This window comes from Sebastes umbrosus, chromosome 22, assembly GCF_015220745.1.
Source record: "Sebastes umbrosus isolate fSebUmb1 chromosome 22, fSebUmb1.pri, whole genome shotgun sequence".
NCBI classification, from domain to species: Eukaryota; Metazoa; Chordata; class Actinopteri; order Perciformes; family Sebastidae; genus Sebastes; species Sebastes umbrosus.
Window position 1 is genome coordinate 4,777,627 of NC_051290.1, and position 24,585 is coordinate 4,802,211.

Sequence of the window (24,585 nt, forward strand, 5' to 3'; positions counted from 1 at the left end):
GAAACTAATGTTGTGGACAGACACAGACTGCTATGATGTAATGGGATTCGGAGAGGGAAAGAAAGGAGAAGAGACAGGACTCATATGTGTACATTAAGTTACACAGAAACACTGAGAAATGTCTTAACAGCGTTGTGACGACGCTCTTTTGACCTCTAAGTATTTGTCAGCTGGTGTCTAATGAGTGTGCGTTTTCTGCTCCACCACCGGGAGTATGATACGGGCCTATAGAAAGAGGAGGTCACGTGACTCTCAGTCTGTTACAGCTGAAATAGTTCCGGGAACACCATCGGAGGAAACTGTTGGAAGATATTGTCTTTCTAGTTAATTAGGAAGCTACTGTAAATAGGGCAAGTGCAATACGAGCACACACACACACACCCCGCTGTGTGTCCAAAATGTCCTCCAGTGTGCGTTGCGCTGGTTAATAATGCAGGCTAAGGACTGCAAGCAATCAGCTTAACAACAGCGCTGCCGCAGGGACGTTCACATTGATCAGCGCAAGGACACAATAGACAGGAAAATCTATTCCTACAATAGGAGCGCGTGTGAGCGTGCATGTAGGACTGTTTGTGATGTTATCAATCTGTCTTTGTGTTGTAACGGAGCCTGGGGGGACAGATACATTTAATTAGATTCAGGAGGGGCAGCGCATCACGGGACCAAAAGTAAGAGGACAGACACATAATAGATATAAAGCCACCATGAATTACTCATAATAACCTTTACTTCTAGAGCACCTATCAGAAAGCGGTGTTATTTACTATATTAATCAACAGGAATGAGTCCTAAAACCCGGAAATGAGTTAGCATTTTAGTTCTTGATTTAGTTTCTTCGATCTTGATCGCTAACGGGACGCTAAGCTTGCACAGTTTATTCGAGAGAGGAGGTTTAAATAATTGCTTAGGAAGGACGTTATGTTTTCACCAGGCGTTGGTGCGTTAGTGCGTTGGTTTGTTGGTCTGCTAGCAGGATTACTACAAAAGTTTGCGATGGATTTGAATGAAGTTTTGGTGGTGATCCGGATCATGATCCAGATTCAGGATTGTTTTTAAGAATTCTGATCAACCTGAGCATTAAAACTTCAGGGTATAACACATGCGCAGTGTAAATGATGACGCATGACCCCGCCTCCTTCTGAGAGCAGAGAGATTCGTGTGTGGAAGCTTAAGTCTTGCTCAAGGACACTTTGACATGTGGACCGGGGGAGCCGGGGATCGAACCACCGACTCTCTGATTGGTGGACGACCTGCTCTACCGACTCTCTGATTGGTGGACGACCTGCTCTACCTCTGAGCCACAGCCGCCCAGGATAGCATCCTCAGTTTTTTGGACTCAAAGCTCATTGTCCCAAAACATTACTTCCCTCTTGTGAACGGCTGACCAGTTTTGCCTTTTAGTCAGTATTGATTTTCTTCGTGCTCTAATGAACAGGTAACATGCGTGTCCTGCTGCTTGCTTTATTAAAGACAGTGTGTACCCAAGGGAACGGCTGCTGGTCGATAAAAAAAGGTTAGCCAGAGCCTGAGAATAGATGGATACTGCAGAGAGAGAGAGGGAGGGAGATTGAGGGGAGGAGGGAAGCGGCAATGTCGCATCTGTCCAGCAGCAATGCAGGTGCTACCGACAAGGTGAACCACTAGACAGGATGTGTGTAAAGCCGTAAAGAGAGGTGTTTATGGACGGAAAGGTACGTGTGCATGTGAAGCGAGTGGCGTCAAAGTATTACAAGTATGTAAGGGTGAGGAACACAACAATGATGGACTGATGGCGCCACAGCGAGACACCGGAGCAGAATCCAGTTACCTAAAGCTAGAAAAGTTACACACAGCTGCCTCTGTAGCCACAAACACAAACGGATTTATAGATGTATTAGTACTCCAAGAAATGTAAACACATTTTAATGTGTAATGTGGATTTCCCCCCTTTATATTAGCAGCGGACAGATAAGCCGAACAGAATGAATGCATTCAGCAGAGTAATCCTCGCCAGCGGGCTACATAACTTCAAACGTCCTGTTGCTCGCGCTTGTGCTCGCTCTACATAGACATGAACGAGCATCGCTAAAAACAGTGAGGCGACACACGTCAGCTAAAATCACAATATCACTCTATATTTCAGCTGCTCGGCAGTAATGTTAGCTGACCAGACGAAGGTCTCTCCATGAATCAATGCTGATACTAGTGTTGGCTTTTCCTGCCTCAGCCTCCCGACCGCGGCCGGAGGGAACAGGGGAGACGCCGGAGTTTTGGTCGGAGACGATAATGTTTCTCTCTGTGGAGCCACTTCACAAGACACGGGAAACCTCTGTTGGTCTGGAGGAGCTGCAGCAGTTATTTCTGCACAAACGTCCACTGTTCATTCACTAGATATTCTCAGAGCTAAACTAACTCTTCTGCAGTGTGGAGTGAGCGCACATGCACGTGAGAGTGGAGCGAAAGAGCGAGAACGAGTGCGGTGTGTGAGTGAAGGCAGGCAGAGGAGCAGAGTACAGCAGAGACTCCGGCCTGGAGACCAAAGCTACGGTCTTCATTTCATCTCCCCTCACTTCTAGGGTGGATCTTTACTCTCTGTGTCGTAGCTTTTAGCTGCTGGAATAGCGTCCGTATCCCGTGATAACCTGCCGCCAGGGCAACCGGCTTTCTGTTGTTCTCCAGTTTCCTGGTAGTGGAGTAAGAGCTCTCTCCGGGTGCCTGGATGGCTGCTAATGGCCTTTACGCTATAACATTATAGACACTAGGAAGCAGCACTCTAAAGATGACGTCAAGTAGTATACTCAAGTACTACTTGGGTAAGTGCATGTTATGTTATGCAAGTTCCTTCTATGCGCAAAAAAAGGAGCAAAGTGGGCTTGAAAAGACACCGCTGTTACAAAGGTTGGTAACGCTGTCCTTGGATTGGTACCTATGCATTAGACCCTCATGAAAACACCACTGGCTCTCTCAGTGAGAGAGATGAAAGGCCACAGCAGGGTGCTTGACCTGGTTTCACTGCATGCCAAACACACCGCTATAACTGGGACTGCCTCGAGCAGTTTCCAAAGCCCATCAAGCAGAGGACGACGTGTGTGAATGCGTCAGACGGCGTCTGTGTGTTTGTTTGCCAGATACTGCAGGACAGTTCACAAGTTCACTAATCAGAGCTGTTGCTCAAATTCAACACATCGATTCCACTGATTCTGTTTTACAGATGAATACATTAAAAAAAAGTTAGAGTTAAAAGTTAAAAAGTATTGCGGGCAAATCCGACCGACTCGACTGTCTTTCAGAAGCTGGAGCAGGTTCAGTTCATGTCATGCTAGCTTGTCAGGGAAGGAGGCTAAATAAGGCTTAGGCAAAATTTTGGTGAGGAAAAACTGCCATGGCCATGTTCAAAGGGGTCCCTTGACTATTGTGTTATTTTCGCCTATTCTAAAATTGAATATTTCTGCATACTGGGGTCCCTAAACAGTCTTGAATTACATAAATTGGGTATCACTGTAAAGCTGAGACTCTTGTGGATCCAATGAGCCCAACTGTATTCATGTGTGATGATGTTAGTCCCCATAGGAGACATTTCATTGTAGTGAGACCCCTAAGGGGGTTTCTGAGCAGTTTACACAACAGAAGTGCTCGCCATCCAATCACTGAAAAATGCAATTCTTGCAGAAATCTTAAAAAAATGTCAGAAGTTTTTGATCCCAAATCACAGCATGGCTTTTTCTATGGTGTTCCTCAAGGTCTTGGTGTCGTAATGTGGTATTTTGGAGAAATTATTGATAATTTTTATCAATTCTTGAGTGGTAAAAAATGGTTTAGCACCAAATCTGTGTAACACAAAAAAATGCTGCACCAACTTATGAGACATAATAGAGCATGGGGATGACCATCATATACTTCTATCATAATGTTCTAAACCCTTATACACTTTTACAATTATGACTAGAACAACTTGACACAGTGCTGAGCTGCATCTCAAATTAATCTCCAGGTTCTCAGCTTTCAGATGATGTACACCACTTCTATGTGACATCTACTGTTGACCTGCTATCTCCCCCTAAAGACACCCTGAACCCCCCTAAAAAAGACAAAAACGGGTCTATTGTGGGTCTCAAAGGCACTTTTCTATCTGCGAGACATGCTTACTCATCGGTCTGTGACGGTCAACAGTCGTAGTTCCTTTACAATAACTCTCAGATTCATGCATTCTCACTGGCTGGCTTGTGAAATCCATTCAACGTAGACTGTTCAAAGGCTTTTATCATATTATCTGGTTATTTATAGTAAACAGAAAACAGCTGAGGTAATCAAATATATCTGAATGAATGATTTCATAGTATTTCTTGGCAACACAGCAGCAGCTGACACACGAACAGCTGAATTACAGTTACCACGGGGGAGCCGAGGAGTCTGTTAGAAAGGCTGCAATGATCTGGCAGCTTTTTTTTTGTTGAGACAAAAATCAAGAACATGAATATCCAGACAAACAGATGGGAGCCGAGAGCACTGGCACCAAACGCTCAGATACAATCCAAGCAAGTCCCACTGATTCAAATGAGTCTCAATGAAATCCCCTTGACATGCTTTCAAAATAGAAAAAGACGCCACTGCTGCACGTGCTTTTGTTGTACTAAAGTCGAAGGCTATACGTTGAAGATGGTCATCTTTCTAGAGACATCCTGACCATCATCAACCCACGGAGCACCAGACCTATGACAAAGCTGAAAGAGGCTATTATGGGAAACCCGAGCCATCCTCTTCCTCCGTCTCTTTCACGCTCTGACTACCAATGCCCTCTGATTCTGCCTCCAAGGAGAGGGAGAGAGAGAGACGGCAGGGTCACCGAGCTCACCCGCTTGTCCTCGCAGTGCAAATGCTCACTCACCATGAACGCTGCTTGTTCCTTACAGTCCTCCGGTGGGGGGGTTTCGTTTACTAAAAACCTTAGTATAGCGTCATCACTGCTCCTGGGAGGGGGGGAGGCAGCTCACTCCTGGCAACGAGACACCCAGGAGCGAGGAGACGAGGAGGAGATCAGAAAGGAGGGCAGAGGGACAGTCAAGCTGCCAACGGAGGGACACACCCCGCATTGGAAGTGATGCAGCAGCAGCATGATACCCTCCTCTCTATCCCTCTCTCTCTCTCTGTGACGTTACGCTCAGCAGCTCTGCATCAGGTCTATTGCTGCTGCTGCTGTTCGTGTCAGCAAATCAGCACCGCCGTGTGTTGTTAGTCACCATCGCTGCGCTGAAAGGAGCTCTGCGCTCTGTCTGCTGTGCCCCGGCAGCCCGTTCTAATCAATCCCAGAGTAACGTATGATCGGGTTTCAGCCACTCAGCCCTTTCTGCTCTCTTGATCCGGTCAGGACTGAACAAGCAGCTCAGAGAAGTGCTGATACAAGTTACACATCCTTTCTTCTAGTTTCCTGCTTACTGGATGATTCTCACTGTACACACAGATGCAATGGTTGACTAACAACTAGGGCTGAGACGATACACCTCTTTTTTAACTCTAGACCATGAGAAAAAGTTGAATTACAGACTTCTAGGGACTTTTATTTTGAAAATATCTAAATTAATACAGTAACATTTTTTGATTTTCAGCATCAGAGATGTCCTGAAGTCAAATATATCAGTCATTGTCAGGAATTATTTATAAAAAAAATTTCAGCAACGACATTTCCCTCACAAATTAGTGGTATTTTCTTTTTAATTTATAAGGGACATGTAATGTTTTATACTTCTGGTGAGTATAATCCAATCAATCTTATTTCCATATATGTATTTTGTATATACAGTTCCTTTTGTTAACACCTTATTTTGAAAAACCAGACGTAGTCACACTTCCTCTAACTTCTCCAAGTCCGTCTCTAGCTCTCCCGTCAGCTCCGTTCTCTTTATACATCCATGGTCAGCTCCATCGGGGCCGTTTGAATGCATTTAACATAAATGTCAGAATATGGGTGCTCTACAGTCGTAGCGTCGGCACATTTGACCATGGAGATGAAAGCGACGGCCGGCTTGACCGCACGTTACCGTGATATGATAACGTTTCCTGTCCGTGACAGAGTTAGCATGCAGCTTTAGCCGTGATGTCTAGCTCTGCTTATCCTGGCAATGTGTGAAACCCAAAGTGTTTCCATCCTTTACTGGATGTCTAGTGTTTACCACGTTGGATTTAACATGTGAGGGTGCAGGTCGTATCCATGCAGACCCTTCGTCATTTCCTGCTTTCTAGTTTTGGCTCGCTGCGGTTTGTTTTGGTTGACGGATACAGAACGGATATGACGTCACGTTACTCAGACTACAACAATAAAAGCGGTAACTTCCTTCTACCTCTGCATAGGAGGGGTTTAAATGACTTTACATTAAAATTAAAACTCATGCTGAGTCCAATTTCAATTCAGCCCCACTCCCCACATCTCAGTAACTCAGACACGCCCGGGCTGCCACACGATGTGATTTACAGGCTCAGCAGGTAACAAAACAATTACTTTCTTCAGCAGGCAGCGATTCACTGCGACCAGACCAGACGTTGTACTGAGGCCTCCTCAAGATATATCGAAGACTGAAGTGGTGTAAATTAGAACGTAAAACTTGATTCACAGTCTTGTTCTCAAAGGGGGAAACGTTGCTGGTGGAAATAGCACACAGTGTGTCTCGTAGGCAGGTGAACAATGACCTTGGCAAATAAAGCATTACACACACACACAGTTTACTGACCCCGCCTTTGAACAGCAGCGTCACAGGCGGGACAAAAGCTTGAAAACGGAGCCTTGTTAACCGATTCCTGAGGTTCAATATAAGGTTACAACCACAGATGAGACTCAGATATGAAGCACATGTGGGTGGTGCGCATGAGTCAGATAGGGGGTTTAATTTCTAGCCAATACAAGAAGATAGTCAACATTAACAAGGTATTTATAGGGCTGTTCTGTAAACTGCATATTAACAGGCCTTTTAACCAGCACAAAGAGCACAGAGGAGACTCCCCTGGTGTCACACTGAGTATATGGTAGCACAATAACAGGCTTCTACAGGCTCTAATTACAAGCTGCCATCGTGTTCTTTGGTTTATTTCACCATTAGAGCGATGTTGTGCTCTTTAATTGGCTCTGAGACACCTCCCCTGTCTGCTTTTTTGAATGGCAGTGCGAAATTATGAGTGTTCAGTCACCAGCTGGCTATATCTAACAAAGTGCTCTCAAAGACCTTGACATTTTAAATTGCAGCGAGCTGAGCAACACAAACACTACATGCACGAGGCATGTTACTGCCACACAGTCTGGCACAGAGAAACAGCAGGATTCTTATCAATTTCAAGTTATTCTTCCATCCAGCGATACAATAGAATATTTAGAATTGAATAACATTTGCTAAGAACTGAGAGCGGTTGTTTGCTTTTCAGCATGCGGTGCTCTAAAAATAGCCGTTGAACCTAAATGTCAGAGATGGGGAATGTTGTTGCTCAGGGCATTGTGCTCCTGGTATTCAAGAACACTACAGAGATTGTACTCAGATATAGATTGTTCCTGATATTTTAGACCTCTTCAAAGCCCTGGGCATTACATAACAGAGTCTTAGCCATCAGTTGGTAGGTTATCATGAGTCATAATGTTGGTATTGAGTACTCGTCGGTCTGTATTGTCCCATGATACAGTGATAAGCTCTGCTAAAAGGCATTATTGCATCAAAAGCCAGTTGCTCATCCATTTGACCTTTGAACAGCAGCTGTTCTACAGCAAAAGCTGCTGCAGCGCTGTTTCAATGCAGTACTAACAATGTTGACTTTAAATTAATACAATAATATCCATCTAATATATTCAATATCTGGGGTTTCAGGAAGGAAATTGAACACTTCAGATATTCAGTTTGATACTATCAAGCACTGAAATGAATACCAGTTACAATCCAAAATGAAATTAAAGCTGCAAGCAGAGATGGAACGGGCCCTCGCAACTTCCCGCGCATCATCATGGCTGAGAAATTTGGAGTAGATTTGACAAAGTACGATGAAGTTACAACAACTTTCATGGCGAATGCCACAAATTTGCCGCCACGTCACGGCAAGGTCCTTCCATGAAACTCAGGGTTTTAATAACTATTCATTGCCAAGGTCTTTAGATAGTCCTGACGAAATTTCAAGTCAATCTGATTAAATCTGTAGGAGGAGTTCGTTAAAGTATGCTAAAAATGGGCGAAAATGGCACATTGAATTAAAAATGTCTGACTTCCTGTTGGGTTTTGGGTATACCTCCAAGAGGCTTTTTTGTGCATCCCCAAATGTTACATCTGTCTGCCAAATGTCATACATGTAGGTGAAACCGGAACGAGGGGCTACATTTTTCCATCTTCGTAGGGGGCGCTAGCGAGCCATTTAGCCACACCAAAGCCCGAGACCCGTAAAATAACAAATTTTACACCTCGTCTGATAAGTCTGCCAAGTTTAACAACTTTTTGAGCACCTTAAGGCCCTCGAAAATGAGATTCATTTTTAGAAAAAGAATAATTCCTACAGTTTCAATAGGGCTTTTGCTGCCCGACGTTGTCGGTGCTCGGGCCCTAATAAAAAATAAAACTGAGCCTTAAACATCCATTTAGAAATAGGTAATGAACATGGTGAAATTGTAAAAAACCAGAACCGCAAAATTTGCCATTCATTTAACTCGCAGCCTACTTTACAGAACTAGTGTAGCCGTCAGTTTCTCAGCATAGTGCCGGTGGTTTAAATGTGTGTCAGGCAGCTGTACATTTTGCACCGCAGCACCATAAACCACAGCTGACAAGGTCAGTTAAACCACACTCATATGATGCAGGTGGAAGGCTTGTTTATTGACTTTTAAAAAGGTAATTGAGTAGCATTTTAAAAAGGGCTTTTTTTTATATGAGGAAGCTAATAAAAGTGAAAAAAAAAAATACTGTTTGATTCTCTAGTAATAGTTTTCTTTTGTACCACAGATCAGAGATCAGCAGCCTGGAGGAGAAAACTCCATGTTCTCTGTGATGAAAACTAAATACACAGTAAACCAAACAAATGGTCTGTGAAACAAACAAACCTCTCGTTGGTTCATGTGACTAATATCTACTCGAGGACAGGACACAAAACGCCGCGAGCGGAGCTTCAGATGTTGCTACGTAAACAACAAGACACAGTACGCTTAAGGGAGCGACGTCAGGCTGATTTTAAAGTTGTCAGTGGATATATTGATATCTTAAAAAGTGTGGAAAAGAAGAGAACACAGATTTTTTAATGCCAGAATTGATATATTTGCTTCATTTAAGTCTATGCGGAAGTAGAAGGAAGTTACCGCTTTTATTGTTGTAGTCTGAGTAACGTGACGTCATATCCATTCCGTATCCGTCAACCAAAACAAACCGCAGCAAGACGAAACAAGAAAGTAGAAAACTCTGGTTTCAGAGTAATCAGCTCATTGAAGCGTGTGTAAACCTGTGATTTCTAACGGTATTCTGGTGTCTCGTGGTATTCATTTATCATGTAACAATGCTGTGATCCCAAAAATGAAGAGTCTACCTTCTGTATTCTCTTCGGGTCCTTAAAGGGGCCTTCTCGTGGCGGGACTTTCCCAAACAGCTTCCACCCTGGATCCCTCTGCTCCACTGGCCGACTGTCCTTCGCCAACCTGGCAAACAGGCTCCTGAGAGACGAATCAGATGAGAGAAACAAATTAGGTCATTATGACACAAGAGTGAAACCCAGAGCTATGATTGCGGTCTTCACTGGGTCACTGTGTGGGCCCCCCATAGCTGCAGTAAGTGTGTATCTGTGTGTGTCCTCGCTGCTGCTGAGATAAGCTCACAAAAGGAATCTGTGGATTTAAGATCAAAAGCGTACAGGCCACCCAGAGAGCATTTTAACAAGCTATGTGACATCATGTGAGTTGGCAGGCCGGTCACGGCCATAGGACTAATAAAACTAGACTTGAATCCGTGACAGAGCAGCATTTGGAGACACCAGCATGTGAATTTTACAAGATTACATTTAAACACATCATAGTAATGTTGTAATTTACCTTTGACCTTTTACTGAACAGAGCTTGAACGCCTCATAATAATAACTCAATGGCACCTCCGTTAACGTTAGTAGCTCCGTTATTTAACCAAGCAGCAATATTTTGCGTGGCAATATTCTATCGATACACAGACGTCAGGTATCGATCTTTTATTATATAAACTATCAACCTCTTAACAATCCGACGGGCCTGGCCGCTATTCTGTCTTTCGGAGGTTGTAGCAAGCTCAGTCTTAAAGCTAGAGTGAAGCTACTGGTATCATATGAAACTAGAAAACCTAATGAATCCATTGGAACCATGTCATGTTCGCTTATCGGGGAGAACGCCAAATAACGCTTCAAACTTACGCTAAATTTTGGTGAGGAAAAACTGGCATGGCCATTTTCAAAGGGGTCCTTTGACCTCGGACCTCCAGATATGTGAATGAAAACTCTGAGATTCACAAAGTGAAAACTTTGTCTTATTAGATAAAATAGAGGTTGACAAACTGCATAATTTGCTGTAGAAAAAAGGTAATAAATCGCAATATATCTTATCAAAATACTCAGCATATCACAAAATGTTTAAATTAAAATAATATCGTATCATGATAATATTGTATCATGGGTCCTCTGGTGATTCCCACCCCTATATAGCTGCTAAAAATGTGATTAAAAAAGGCATCTTTCCTGCTTTCATGGAAGAATGTGAAATAACCACTTGACTGTCTGCTCTATAATCAAAATTAAAAATCCCCCGAATGCTTGAATGGAAGAGAGGGCAGTCTGCACATCACCGTGTTTATCTTCCATCCACCTGCTGTTTAAACACCACATGCAAAGCGGCTGAAAAGCCTTCCTCTTTTTCCCCTGTATCATTTAGCCAGCTATTCCTTTCATTTCTCCGTCAGTGCGGTGTCACAGAGCTGTTAGCGGGGGCTTTAATTAAAAGCCTGAATGGAGCCTAGCTGTGAAAAGACATGAATAAAAGTGGTGAAATAAAAAGCCTCTTTTGAACGGACCACGTGACACAACAGGCAGAGTACAGGGCTGTAACATCACAGAGTCCATATGTCTGTCTAGGCTGCATCTCATCAAGAGGCGACGGCCTTATCTAATGATAAGGCTGTCAAAGTTAACGCGATAATGCAAATTTGTTTTAACACCACTAATTTCTTTAACGCATTAACGCCTTTTAGGTTGTAGCGGGCTCAGTTTTAAAGCTAGAGTGAGGAAACTGGCATCATATGAAACTAAAAAACCTAATGAATCCATCGGTACCAGCCATGTCATACTAGCATGTCATGAAGGAGGTTAAATAAAGCCCCTAACATGAGCTAAATTTTGGCGAGGAACAACTGGCATGTCCATTTTCAAAGCGGTCCCTTGACCTCTGACCTCAAGATATGTGAATGTAAATGGGTTCTATGGGTACCCACGAGTCTCCCCTTTACAGACATGCCCACTTTATGATAATCACATGCAGTTTGGGGTAAGTCATAGTCCAGTCAGCACACTGACACACCGACAGCTGTTGTTGCCAGTTGGGTTGCAGTTTGCCATGTTATGATTTGAGTATATTGTTTTATGATAAATGCAGTACCTGTGAGGGTTTCTGGATCAATATCTGTCATTGTTTTGTGTTGTTAAATTAATTTCCAATAATACATATATACATATATTTGCATAAAGCAGCATATTTGCCCACTCCCATGTTGATAAGAGTATTAAATACTTGACTAATCTCCCTTTAAGGTACATTTTGAACAAGTTGCTTTGACACTACTCTGCCCTAACCCAGTGGACCATGGAGAGGTGGAAAGGAGGTCTGACGTCACAAGTTATCTCAGTTGGATCAATCTGACCTTTTAACTGCTGACTGGGTAGTAAGGACAGGAAACAAACACTAAGCAGACACAGCTACAGGCTGGAGGTTTCATTCAACGAAAGCTGACCGTGTCTGCTGCGGCTCATCAACACATGTGGCCTTCTGTTGTGCTCACTCGAAAAACTACTTTCCTATGATCAATCCATCCGCTTCCAAAATGATAACCATTATAGTGATTGTGTCCATGGTCTTCTCTGTCAACCCAACCATTCAATAACTAGTGACAAGTCATGCTTAACCATGACCAAATCTAGGTATGCATGTTCACAATCAATGGGAGGCAGCACGGCACATTTAACTTTATTTACATTCCAGCGGTAACACCTCCCTCTTCACGTTTCGCATCAGTCTTGCATTTCTTCCACTATGCGTACCGATACTGTAGTGAACATTAGATAACGCAAGCAGTGGAAAGTATTTGCTCATTATGAGGGTGCATTCAAGGCTTTAATGAAGGATATTTAAAGGCCAAGCACATTGAATTATGTTCTTCTTACTCCGCACATTGGAAACACAGAACGGAAAACAAGCAGCCACCAGCGTTGTAACAATTCATCTTTTCTTAGAGAGATAACAGACAAGTGCTAGAAGACATCAGACACTTGTAGAGCAACATTTTACACTCGTACATAGCGCTGCTAAGGGAAGCTGTCATCTGAATATCAGCTGTAATCACAGTCACACAACTCCTCCTGGAGACAATAAAAAGGAAGGAAGCATCAGCTTTTAGTTCACAAAGAAGCTCTGGAAATCTGATCTAAAGAGGATGATAACAGAAAGAATCAATAACTAGTGAAGCGTCAACAAAATGTGAATTCAAGGTCCGCTTACTAGCTTTTATTGGAGCGTTCAACTCCACTTCTCACAGCCTTCATCAGTTTAGATACATTCATGACCCCATGCTCCTGTTATCACCTGTTGTAATGTGATTGAAGTTTGATACTTGTGATGACAACAGAGCAACTGAGCAAACTCCATCTATTGAAAAAAGACCATTAAACACAGTTGAAAGCTCTGGAATAAGCTTGAACTTTGTGTCAAGCCTTTTTTTTTTTTGTCAAAGCACTATTTCCAAGGCCGATAACGAACTTTCAAGACCAACCAGATTTTTTTTTTTGTAATTTTTAGGGCCATCAAAGGTAACACGATAATAACGCAAATTTCTTTAAAGCAATTTGCGATTTTTAGGTTGTAGCGGGCTCAGTTTAAAAGTTTCTAGAGTGAAGACACTGGTATCATATGAAACTAGAAAACCCAATGAATCCATCGGTACCAACCATGTCATGGTAGCATGTCGCGAAAGAGGGCTTAATAACGCTCCAAAGTTACGCTAATTTTGGCAAGGAAAAACGGATATGTCCATTTTCAAAGGGGTCCCTTGACCTCTGACCTCCAGATATGTGAATGTAAATGTGTTCTATGGGTACTCACGAGTCTCCCCTTTACAGACATGCCCACTTTATGATAATCACATGCAGTTTGGGGCAAGTCATAGTCAAGACAGCACACTGACACACTGACAGCTGTTGTTGTCTGTTGGGCTGCAGTTTGCCATGTTATGATTTGAGCATATTTCTTATGCTAAATGCAGTACCTGTGAGGGTTTCTGGACTATATCTGTCATTGTTTTATGTTGTTAATTGATTTCCGATAATAAATATATACATACTTTTGCATAAAGCAGCATATTTGCCCACTCCCATGTTGATAAGAGTATTAAATACTTGAAAAATCTCCCTTTAAGGTACATTTTGAACAGATACAAAATGCCCTACTTTTAATAAAACTTCATATCATCCAAAAATATCAACAAAGCAGAACTTAGCTAAGGTGGACAAATTAACCTGTAACCAGGCTTTGACCTTTGGTAGTCGTGAACTTGAGTAACCTCGTGTACCACCATAAAACAATGCTGCTAGGTGCCAAGTCTCAACATCAGATTTGTATTTACAGTTCATAAGAACATCATGTTTCCAGCTTTCGTGTTTAGCACCAAGCAGGAACATGATTTGCATTCAGGCCAGGCCAAGTATGCACTCCACGTGAACACTGCATGTTCCGCGGCTACGGTCCAGCGCTCAAGTGGAACGGCTAGAAAACGGGTAGGAGGGTGCTCTCGTCTGTATGTTGAATCCGAGCTGAGGCTTTGCACCGTTCTGGTTTGTGGGTGGTCAAGTCTCCCAAGAACGTTAGGATTTCAGTGTTGAGTGTGTGTGCAAGGTGATAAGGTGTCCCCCGGTGGTTCTTACGCTTCAACTAACAATGAACAGACCGTGCAGGCAGGCAGGCAGGCATGGAAATACCAAACAAGCTAGTACAAGAAGAAGAAGAAGGGAAAGTACACTGAGTTTTTTTTTGCATGAGGTGGAGCTGCTCCCAGTTTTGTTTTATAACATTCGAAACAGAACAGAAGTGTGTATTTAGTCCAGCAGAAAACCACAACTAACTTCTGATCTTGCTTGCATACACAAAAACACATGAACAACCACAGGCCACAGTGGTTAACAAACTGCTGGTATCCTACCTGTCAATGTACAGAAGAAGAGATGGGGTCGCCATCCTGCTTTGTCAGCCTCAATACCCCAAAATAAACAGAGAGAAACAGGCACCTGGAGGTCGAGTGCTCAAAGAAGTAAATAAAGGAGGCCCACGCCCTCCATATTTTAAGTTTCAGAGGAAGAGAAAAAGTCCCACACAACCACGATGGTCGAGGCAGAGTGAGATTGTGGAGCGAAGAGGACTGACTTAACAAATGGGAGGGGAGGAGAAGGAGTCTGAAGGGCACTGAGGGAATGAGTAACTTCTCAATGTGAGGAAGGAAGGAAGGAAGGAAGGAAGGAGGGACAACAGAGAGAGATAACTGACGTCTAACACATGATGGATCACGTTCATTTATTCACTAGGTACACAAGATACTTGGGTCAGCAGTCTGGTTCCAAAGTGTGGCTTGGTGTTGTAAAATCCTCCTCCACCGTTCATTCAAGAAAAGCTCAATAGAAAGTGGAATGTGACGACCACACACTGAGTAATGGGAGTGTGAAACCAACTTTCACCATCATCATCAGAGCCGGAGCAAAGCTCAGAACTGCTGTATGTAAATTAACACAAGAAGAGAAGTAGAAACTGGGTAAATAGAAACTGGTAATGAAGGATCTGGTGGCGACTCACAAGTCATTCTGGGTTTGTTTGATCACTTTCAATAGGTTGATTTATGACCCAGTAGCTCGCTGCTCTGCTCTCCTGGCTGATTCCTGGTTTGGCTTTTTGTTTGTTTATTTGTTTTGAACAATTTAAGACTATACAACATAACAAAAAATAAATAAATAAATGAATGATATACAGTGCAGGAAGAGGCTGCACTTAGTACGGTTTCTTTAAAAAAAAAAAAAATTCCAAAATATATATACTTTTTTTTTCCAAAATATATATACTTTTTTTTTTTTCCAAAATATATATCTTTTTTTTTTTCCAAAATATATATATATATATATATACTTTTTTTTCCCAAAATATATATACTTTTTAGTATATATATATATATATATATATATATGGAGGTGGGGGGAGGGGGGTTAAGGTCAGAGAATGAACTCAGAATTTCCAAGATTAACATCACGCTGCCGTAAAGTGGTATCGGTGCCATTGTATTGGAGCCGTTTTGCGAGTACGAGTACGAGTACGAGTATGAGCACAGTATCGGACCCACTACTGGTATCGGTATCGGTGTATCCCTACTTGCTGACATCACCACCTTACAGAAGAAAAGGCGGGACTTCAAGCGAGGTGAACAATATATATCCTTTTTTTTTTCCAAAATATATATCCTTTTTTTTTTTTTCAAAAATATATATACTTTTTTTTTTTTCCAAAACATATATCCTTTTTTTTTCCAAAAATATATATCCTTTTTTTTTTCCAAAATATATATACTTTTTTTCCCCCCCAAAATATATATACTTTTTTTTTTTTCCAAAATATATATACTTTTTTTTTTTTCCAAAATATATATATACTTTTTTTTTCCAAAATATATATCCTTTTTATTTTTCAAAAATATATATCCTTTTTTTTTTTTCAAAAATATATATACTTTTTTTTTTTTCCAAAATATATATCCTTTTTTTTTTTCCAAAATATATATACTTTTTTTCCCCCCCAAAATATATATACTTTTTTTCCCCCCCAAAATATATATACTTTTTTTTTTTTCCAAAATATATATCTTTTTTTTTTTTCAAAAATATATATACTTTTTTTTTTTCCAAAATATATATCCTTTTTTTTTTCCAAAATATATATACTTTTTTTCCCCCCCAATATATATATACTTTTTTTTTTTCCAAAATATATATACTTTTTTTTTTTCCCAAAATATATATATACTTTTTTTTTTCCAAAATATATATACTTTTTTTTTTTTCAAAAATATATATATACTTTTTTTTTTTTCAAAATATATATACTTTTTTTTTTTTCCAAAATATATATACTTTTTTTTTTTTCCAAAATATATATACTTTTTTTTTTTTCCAAAATATATATACTTTTTTTTTTTTTTTTTCCAAAATATATATACTTTTTTTTCCCCAAAATATATACACTTTTTAGTATATATATATATATATATATATATATATATATATGGAGGTGGGGGGAGGGGGGTTAAGGTCAGAGAATGAACTCAGAATTTCCAAGATTAACATCCCGCTGCCGTAAAGTGGTATCGGTACCATTGTATTGGAGCCGTTTTGCGAGTATGAGTACGAGTATGAGCACAGTATCGGACCCACTACTGGTATCGGTATCGGTGCATCCCTACTTGCTGACATCACCACCTTACAGAAGAAAAGGCGGGATTTCAAGCGAGGTGTTTCAGGCAATTCAGGAGCAGTGGAACAACTAACTTTGCAGACCTTTTACATGCACAAAACACGACACATTAAAGGAAAGCACAAAAGCATAATAGGTCCCCTTTAATAAATTAATAAAATGCTTGCATTCATTTTCGTTTCAGCTCTACAAAATACTTTAAAGAATCCACTGAAAATCACAGAAAGATAAATAAATTAAAGCGTGGTGTTGTGCATAATGCGCCGGCCCTACTGGTAGATATATTTAAAAAAAACACTGGCCGTAATGACAGACAGGATGAAGTGCGGCAGCATCAATATCTGAGAGGTAAAATAATACTGCAATATACATGTACCTATCTAAAGAGGAAGGAACACCACACTCCCAATCATACACACACAGAATGGGGAAATAACACTTAAGATGTAACAGCATGACAGGATCCTCTTTACCAACAGCAGCAGCAGTGTGAACCCTTGAATGATGCAGCCTCTCTATGGGCCAATCAGAAACTCCAAAGCTAAACTTGGGTTGGGTTACATTCTAGGTGAGCTGTAATATGCAAGAGTGGTGGGAGGGGTGAGGGATGTGTTGGCTAAAGCAAGGGTTGTAAAGCCACTTTGAGCAATGCCTACTTCTCTAAGGCCTTCGATAAAGAAACCGTTATGAGAGGAAGTTCAGAACGGATCTTTATCTCACTGAGGCTGCCTTCAATGCAGCTTTTTTCTATTTTTGGGCCACTAATGGCATCAAAACATGAAGGATAATCCATATGTTCTCTCTTGTTGTAACCTGATGTGATATGCAGATAGATGAAGAGACATTCTAACAAATGTTTAAAGTAGGGATGCACCAATACCGGTACCAGTATCGGGTATTGTGTCCGATACTGTGCTCATGTACTCGTACTCGCAAAACGGCTCCGATACAACGGCACCGATACCACTTTACTTTTGCTCCACCTCCCCGACGGTGCAGGCGAGACGGGCCGGTTGGGTTCCGACCCGGCTGGGGCGGGATCCCTCCTCAGCCGGCGCGACAGCCCTCATTTTTATTGCGCCGAAGGGTTTGCTTGCACCCTCTTGCACGTGCGTTAGACTCCTTGGTCCGTGTTTCAAGACGGGTCGGGTGGGTTGCAGACATCGCCGCAGACCCCTGGCGCCTTTTACGTGGGCCACGGCACGACGCGGTTGGGGCGCACTGAGGACAGTCTGCCCCGGTCGACAGTCGCACCGGAAGCAGGGAGCCCCATCACGGTGCGGCGAGGTCCGGGCGGGGAGCGCTGTAAAGCTGCGGCCGCGAGCCACCTACGCCCCGTAGGAAATAAAGAGTTATCATTTAGAGCCGTATCTGAACGTACCTGTTGAATAAGCTCGCCAGAGGTCCCAGTTTCTTTTGTCGGCCATCCTCCTCGGATCCCGGCTGCAGTCGTACAGGACTCCATAAGTCTCTGGGGCTTCCCGGTGACGACGTCAACTTCGCGTCTGAGAAATGATCGCCACCGCTTTCATCCGTCGCTAAGGTAACAATGGCGCTGGAGTCAGAAGTCGCAGTGAAATCCAGGATGTCCTCGTTGGAGACCGACAGCTCGGTGCTCATGCTGGACACGCTGCACACGGAGATGTCGTCGCTGCGGTTTAAAGATCCGCCCCCGAGACCCGTCCCCGTGGTGGCGGATAATCTGAGGGTGGGGCTAAAGAGGCGGATGGAGTCGTAACCGCTGCAGGGGAAGGTGGAGGATTTGCGGATGCTGCCGTCAGAGGGGTCATCATCTAACGTTAAAGTGGCGGGAGATAAAGAGTCCGAGAGAAAGCCTCCGTCACCTGGGCGCTGGTGGCTGTGGAGGATGGGCTCAGGAGGGTTGATCTCCAGGGTCGGGATACCCGAGTCCTGGGAAGTCAGGCTGTGGCTGTCCTGGTTCAGGTCCGAGTAGCTTTTCTGGGGGCTGCAGTAGTAGATGGGGGTGGAGGAGCAGGACGGGGTGGTGCTGGACTCATGGTTGTGGTGGTTGGTGTGATCGTGGAGGTCAGAGGCAGTCGGGTCGGTCGCTACGCAGCCGTTCTCCACTACGGCTACTCCAGACACACCTTCAAAAAACAATACCAGAATCAATTAGTTTGATTTTTAGACAATTTTTATACACCAGTTTTCTACTGACCAATATTTCATTAACTCAAATAAGTCAATATTCTTTGATTGTGAAAGTTAGCTATTATGTTTTAATGCGACTTTATGTTTCTGTACTTATTTTCTGATGCCAGAGCTCTTTTATTTAACCCTCTGAGACCCACATAGACCCGTTTTTGTCTTTTTTATGGGGGTCTTTAGGGGGAGATAGCAGGTCAACAGTAGATGTCACATAGAAGTGGTGAACATCATCTGAAAGCTGAGAACCTGAAGATTAATTTGAGATGCAGCTCAGCACTGTGTGTCAAGTTGATGTCATCCCCATGCTCTATTATGTCTCATAAGTTGGTGCAGCATTTTTTGGGTTGATACCATTTGTTGCACAGATTTGGTGCTAAATTTAACCATTTTTACCACTCGAGAATTGATAAAAAATGATCAATAATCCCTCCAAAATACCACATTAAGACACCAAGACCTTGAGGAACAACATAGAAAAAGCCATGCTGTGATTTGGGATCAAAAACTTTTGATATTTTTTTAAGATTTCTGCAAGAACTGCATTTTTGGATCGTGAGCACTTCTGTTGTGTAAACTGCTCAGAAACCCCCTTATTGTCAATCTAGCTAGGAAAGCCATCCATCCTCTGAATGCTCTAGGTCTCTAGTTTGTGGCTGTAAAGTTTCATGAGGCTGTGATTATCCTAGAGGTCACCACAGGTCATTTTATACAGTGACGTCAAATTACAAAAAATTGGTCTCACTACAATGAAATGTCTCCTATGGGGACTAACATCATCACACATGAATACAGTTGGGCTCATTGGATCCACAAGAGTCTCAGCTTTACAGTGATACACAATTTATGTAATTCTAAGACTGTTTAGGGACCCCAGTATGCAGAAATATTCAGATACACCATTTTAGAATAGGAGAAAATAACACATTTATACTGCATGTGATTATCATAAAGTTGGCATGTCTGTAAAGGGGAGACTCGTGGGTACCCATAGAACCCATTTACATTCACATATCTGGAGGTCAGAGGTCGAGGGACCCCTTTGAAAATGACCATGCCAGTTTTTCCTTGCTAAAATTTAGCCTAACTTTTGGAGCGTTATTTAACCTCTTTCCCGACGAGCAATTGATTGATTGTCATTTATCAACCAGAAATGTCAAACATGGTTCCATCTTATCCAATGTGAGGATATACAGTATGCTGCTTCCTCAATTGCAAGTTATTTGAAGACGTCACTTCTGGGGAATTGTGATCAAGGCTAATGGTGTGGCAACTAGTTTCTCCTGATTGACCAGGGCACCAGAGAATGAACGGGCGTGGAAGCCTTGAGAGGTGAAAACTAACCCCGCAGTAACCGGGCTGTAACTGGAGTCGGTGCTGTAATGTGAACAGGGGCCCCAGCGAGGGCTACATCATCACTTTAACACCAGCTGTGAAGCTAAAGCTATAGCTAGCGTGTCAGTGAGCGTACCCCTCCTGTTTCACACTTAGAATTTCATGAATCCACCGTTGCTTCAGTTACATGTGACAGCACACGAGCATCAGAGTGCAGTTGTTGTGTTTGTTTTTCAACAGGAAATACTGTCAGTGGGCCTTGAAAGCACACACACACACCTTTTATAAAGATAAGGTAAAATAAATAGGTAGGGAAAATAGAGAATGTACACTTTTAAAGTCAACAGGGCCTCGTGTTTTTTCAAATGGTTGACACATGAAGCCCGAGCTCTAAACGCTGACCTGCAGGTGAGTCGGGTAGACTTTGTCCCAAAACAGAGCAACAGGTTGGTCCTGTGCCACCGTGGAAATAATCTACAACCAGAGTCACCAAAAAGGTCACAATCTGTACAAACTCATTACTATTATCATGCTGAATAACTGGCTTGAAATGTCTATTTAAATATACATACATAAAATATTTAATAGTGACCAATCGTAAATTTTTTATCTGTTCAAAATGAACCTTAAAGGGAGATTTGTCAAGTATTTAATACTCTTATCAACATGGGAGTGGGCAAATATGCTGCTTTATGCAAATGTATGTATATATTTATTATTGGAAAACAATTAACAACACAAAACAATGATAAATACTGTCCAGAAACCCTCACAGGTACTGCATTTAGCATAAAACAATATGCTCAAATCATAACAAACTGCAGCCAAACAAGCAACAACAGATGTCAGTGTGTCAGTGTGCTGACTTGACTATGACTTGCTCCAAAACTGCATGTGATTATCATAAAGTGGGCATGTCTGTAAAGGGGAGACTCGTGGGTACCCATAGAACCCATTTACATCCACATATCTGGGGGTCAGAGGTCAAGGGACCCCTTTGAAAATGGACATGCCAGTTTTTCCTCGCCAAAATTTAGTGTATGACAAGGTTAGGTTTTCTAGATTAGTGGCGTTAAAACAACAGTTATTATCGTGCTAACTTGGCAGCCTTAATTTAAATGCAATGTTTCTCATGAAGCAATAAAATTTAATAGCAGCTGAACTGCGAGGCCACACCAACACAGACATTGTTTTTACGAGTCGTTATCAAAACAAAGGTGTTGTCTACTTTACTGAAACACCCATATAATTACACACACACAAACACACACTAATCTTGTTCTGTGAGAACTCTAGCTGTTGTAGTATTATGTGATAAGTGGCACTCTAGACTCAATGTTGTTTTTGTCAGGTGTTTTTTTTATCATCAACTCTAGTATCACTTTTCAGCTTAACATCACAAATCATGAAATGTGGGCAAATGCTTTTTTTAAGAAAGTGGTTCTATGTTTGGGTTAAGACTTAATACAAATTTCTAAGTGGCACTACTCAGCCAGAGACTGGAATGCATGGTGTGATGCATATAATACAAAGCACATGACACGTCCGTGGTTTCTCCAGCCTATATACCTATAATATGGCTGAATTGAAAAGGAGGCATGGAGGCTGGAAAACCGATGGGACTTATTTTAATTGTGTTAAAATTAACATATTAAAAATTTAATTTTGTGGCATTTTAAATCTTTACAACCTCTTCCTTACTACAGCCTTACAAATACATCCTGCAGGACGATGGTGAACCATGAACAAATCCTAGTAGATATAAGTTCAACTGGTAAATTTACAAGCCAAATTGAAGACTGCCTTTAACAATTCACAAAATGTTAATAGTCATGGCTTACCAACTGTGGGGTTAAACGTTTAATTTTATCTCGGCAAGTGCCACTACATACTTTAAATATACACCGAAGTGAAAACTGTCTTCTGGACGAATTAATGACAGGCTTCAAACAGCGTGTTATTTTCTTTTTTTCTCGTGAAGTTATGACTTTATTCTCGTAATATGACTTTTTTCTTGTAATATTATTTTTTTTCCCTTCAATGTGGCCCTAATACTCCATAGTACATTTCTCTCTTTGGCCCTCACTGCATTAGACTTATATACTATATACTTAGACTATAAACTGTGTTACCTTCATCGCAATAATCAAATGTTTTTGTGGCTCCAGACAGATTTTGTTGTTGTTGTTTTTGTCTAAAATGGCTCTTTTGATAGTAAAGGTTGCTGACCCCTGGGTTAAAAGTTAAACATTTTATCTCAGAAAGTAGTATTTGGCAGATTAAATGTATGCCGAATTAAAGACTGGCTTTAAATAATTAAAAAAGTGCTAAATGTTATTGTTTATCCACTGTTTTAACATACAATATTCTAGGTTGTATTTAAATCATATCATTTTAAACTGGAGTTTGGTTTGACCTGTAATGCCCCCAAGGAGACTAAAGTTAAACATTTTATCTCAGAAAGTAGTATTTGGCAGATTAAATGTATGCCGAATTAAAGACTGGCTTTACATAAATCACAAAATGCTAAATGTTATTGTTTATCGACTGTGTAAATGTACAATAATCAAGGTTGTATTTAAATCATATAATTTTAAACAGGAGTTTGGTGTGACCTGTAATGCCCCCAGGAAGACTAACTGTGTTAAAAAGAAAGGGTATTTTTTTATTTTAAATGTATGCCGAATTAAAGACTGGCTTTAAATAATTCACAAAATGCTAAATATTATTATTTATCGACTGTGTACATGTACAATATTCGAGGTTGTATTTAAATCATATAATTTTAAACAGGAGTTTGGTGTGACCTGTAATGCCCCCAGGTGGAAGCACGCACACAGTATTAAGGCATGTGGGATGTAAACAGTGATAAATCATCATAGTAGTAGTAACCCACCACAGCGGCTGTCTCTCCGGTCCTGGTCCTGGTCCTGGTTCTGGGTACCGTGGCTGGTGTTCGCCATGTCTGCAGGTGGATGATGATGATGCTACAGGTGTGTGGCAGGTTGCCGCCGGCTGCTGCTGGAGCTGCTGGAGCTGCTGGAGCGGTCCATGCTGGAGGATGCTGAGACTACTGCTGCTGCTCCATCACCCTCAACTCACCGCCTCCTCAGCGCAGCTTAGACGTAACAAACAGCCCCAGTTTGAGCTCATTATTATCACATAAACTAGGGTTAAAAAAGGAGGTAAACCTCACATCCTGCTCGCCAAACTCAATGTGTTTTTTAACACTTTTTCCTTTAAGTGCATTAAAATGTAATTTAAGACATATTTTTTGCTGTAACAGCATCACTATAGGAGATGAAAAGAATTCGGCGGTGTTCGGCTAACACGTTTTTATAAGTTCATCCGGTGTCGGTGACGTTTCCTACCTGGTTAGTTGACGCTTCCGCCGCCATTTTAAAACAAACTTGTACTGTGAGTGAGTGTGATGTAATCGAGTGAAGAATGTGCTCACCGTCGATGGATTCACCTGTCTGGAATGGAAGGCATCACTAATCGATCTCGGAGTACACACCAGACTCTTATGAGGAAAACAAAAAGTGAATTCCACAGAACTACAATTGTTATATTTTAATTTAATTTTAATTTAATTTTAATTTTTTATTTATATATATAATATAATATTTTCAATTTTTTTCTTTTTCTATTTTCTTTTTGTCTGTTATGTTTATTTTCTTTTATATTTGTTTATGTATATATAATATGAAGTTTTCTATTTTCTTTTTTCTGTTATTTTTATTTTATCTTTTTATTTTGATATATATACCGTATATATATTTATATGGAAGGAATTAATAATCGATCTCGGAATCGGAGTACAACACCAGACTCGTATTATGAAGAGAAAAAAAGGGAATTTTCCAGAACTACAGTTGTTATATTTTACATTTTCAACGTGTTAATTAAAATATGATTTTCAATGGATATATATCTTAAAATGTTAGAAGCTTTCACTTAAATATTAAGCATAAAAAATAAAAAGGGAATAAAAAATATTTTTTTCTTTTTATATTTTTTTTTTCTGTTATTTTCATTTAATTTTTATCTTTTTATTTTTTATATATATATTCAAATTTTTAATTTTATATTTTATTTTTTTCTGTTATTTTTATTTATATATATATATATATATATATATATGCAGTATATATATATAGAATATAATATTTTCTATTTTTTTCTTTTTCTATTTTCTTTTTTCTGTTTATTTTCTTTTATATTTGTTTATGTTTTCTATTTTATTTATATATATATATATATATATATATACCATATATATATTATTTTAAATTTTTTTGTTGTTTATTTTATGTTATATTTGTTTATATATAATATGTTTTCTATTTTCTTTTTTCTATTTTCTGTTATTTTAATTT

At 40.7% G+C, this 24,585-nt stretch overlaps 1 protein-coding gene across 3 annotated transcripts in view; it reads right to left on the reverse strand.

The window, feature by feature from the left end:
- The window catches only part of tbc1d14 (TBC1 domain family, member 14), a 38,143-nt gene extending 14,449 nt beyond the window's left edge, over window positions 1-23,694 (reverse strand). The window contains exons 1-4 of one of the 3 annotated variants that reach the window (XM_037758729.1): window positions 23,578-23,694; window positions 23,103-23,324; window positions 18,087-18,813; window positions 9,511-9,634 (exon numbers count right to left, since the gene is read on the reverse strand). In XM_037758729.1, the coding sequence (XP_037614657.1) occupies window positions 9,511-9,634; window positions 18,087-18,813; window positions 23,103-23,169 (918 nt within the window). In that variant the 5' untranslated portion in view covers window positions 23,170-23,324; window positions 23,578-23,694. Of the gene's footprint in view, window positions 1-4,864; window positions 5,127-9,510; window positions 9,635-14,399; window positions 14,626-18,086; window positions 18,814-23,102; window positions 23,325-23,577 lie in introns of those variants that run through there. The other 2 variants (XM_037758730.1, XM_037758731.1) reach the window with 2 other exon arrangements.
- Between the last annotated feature and the right edge of the window lie 891 nt (window positions 23,695-24,585).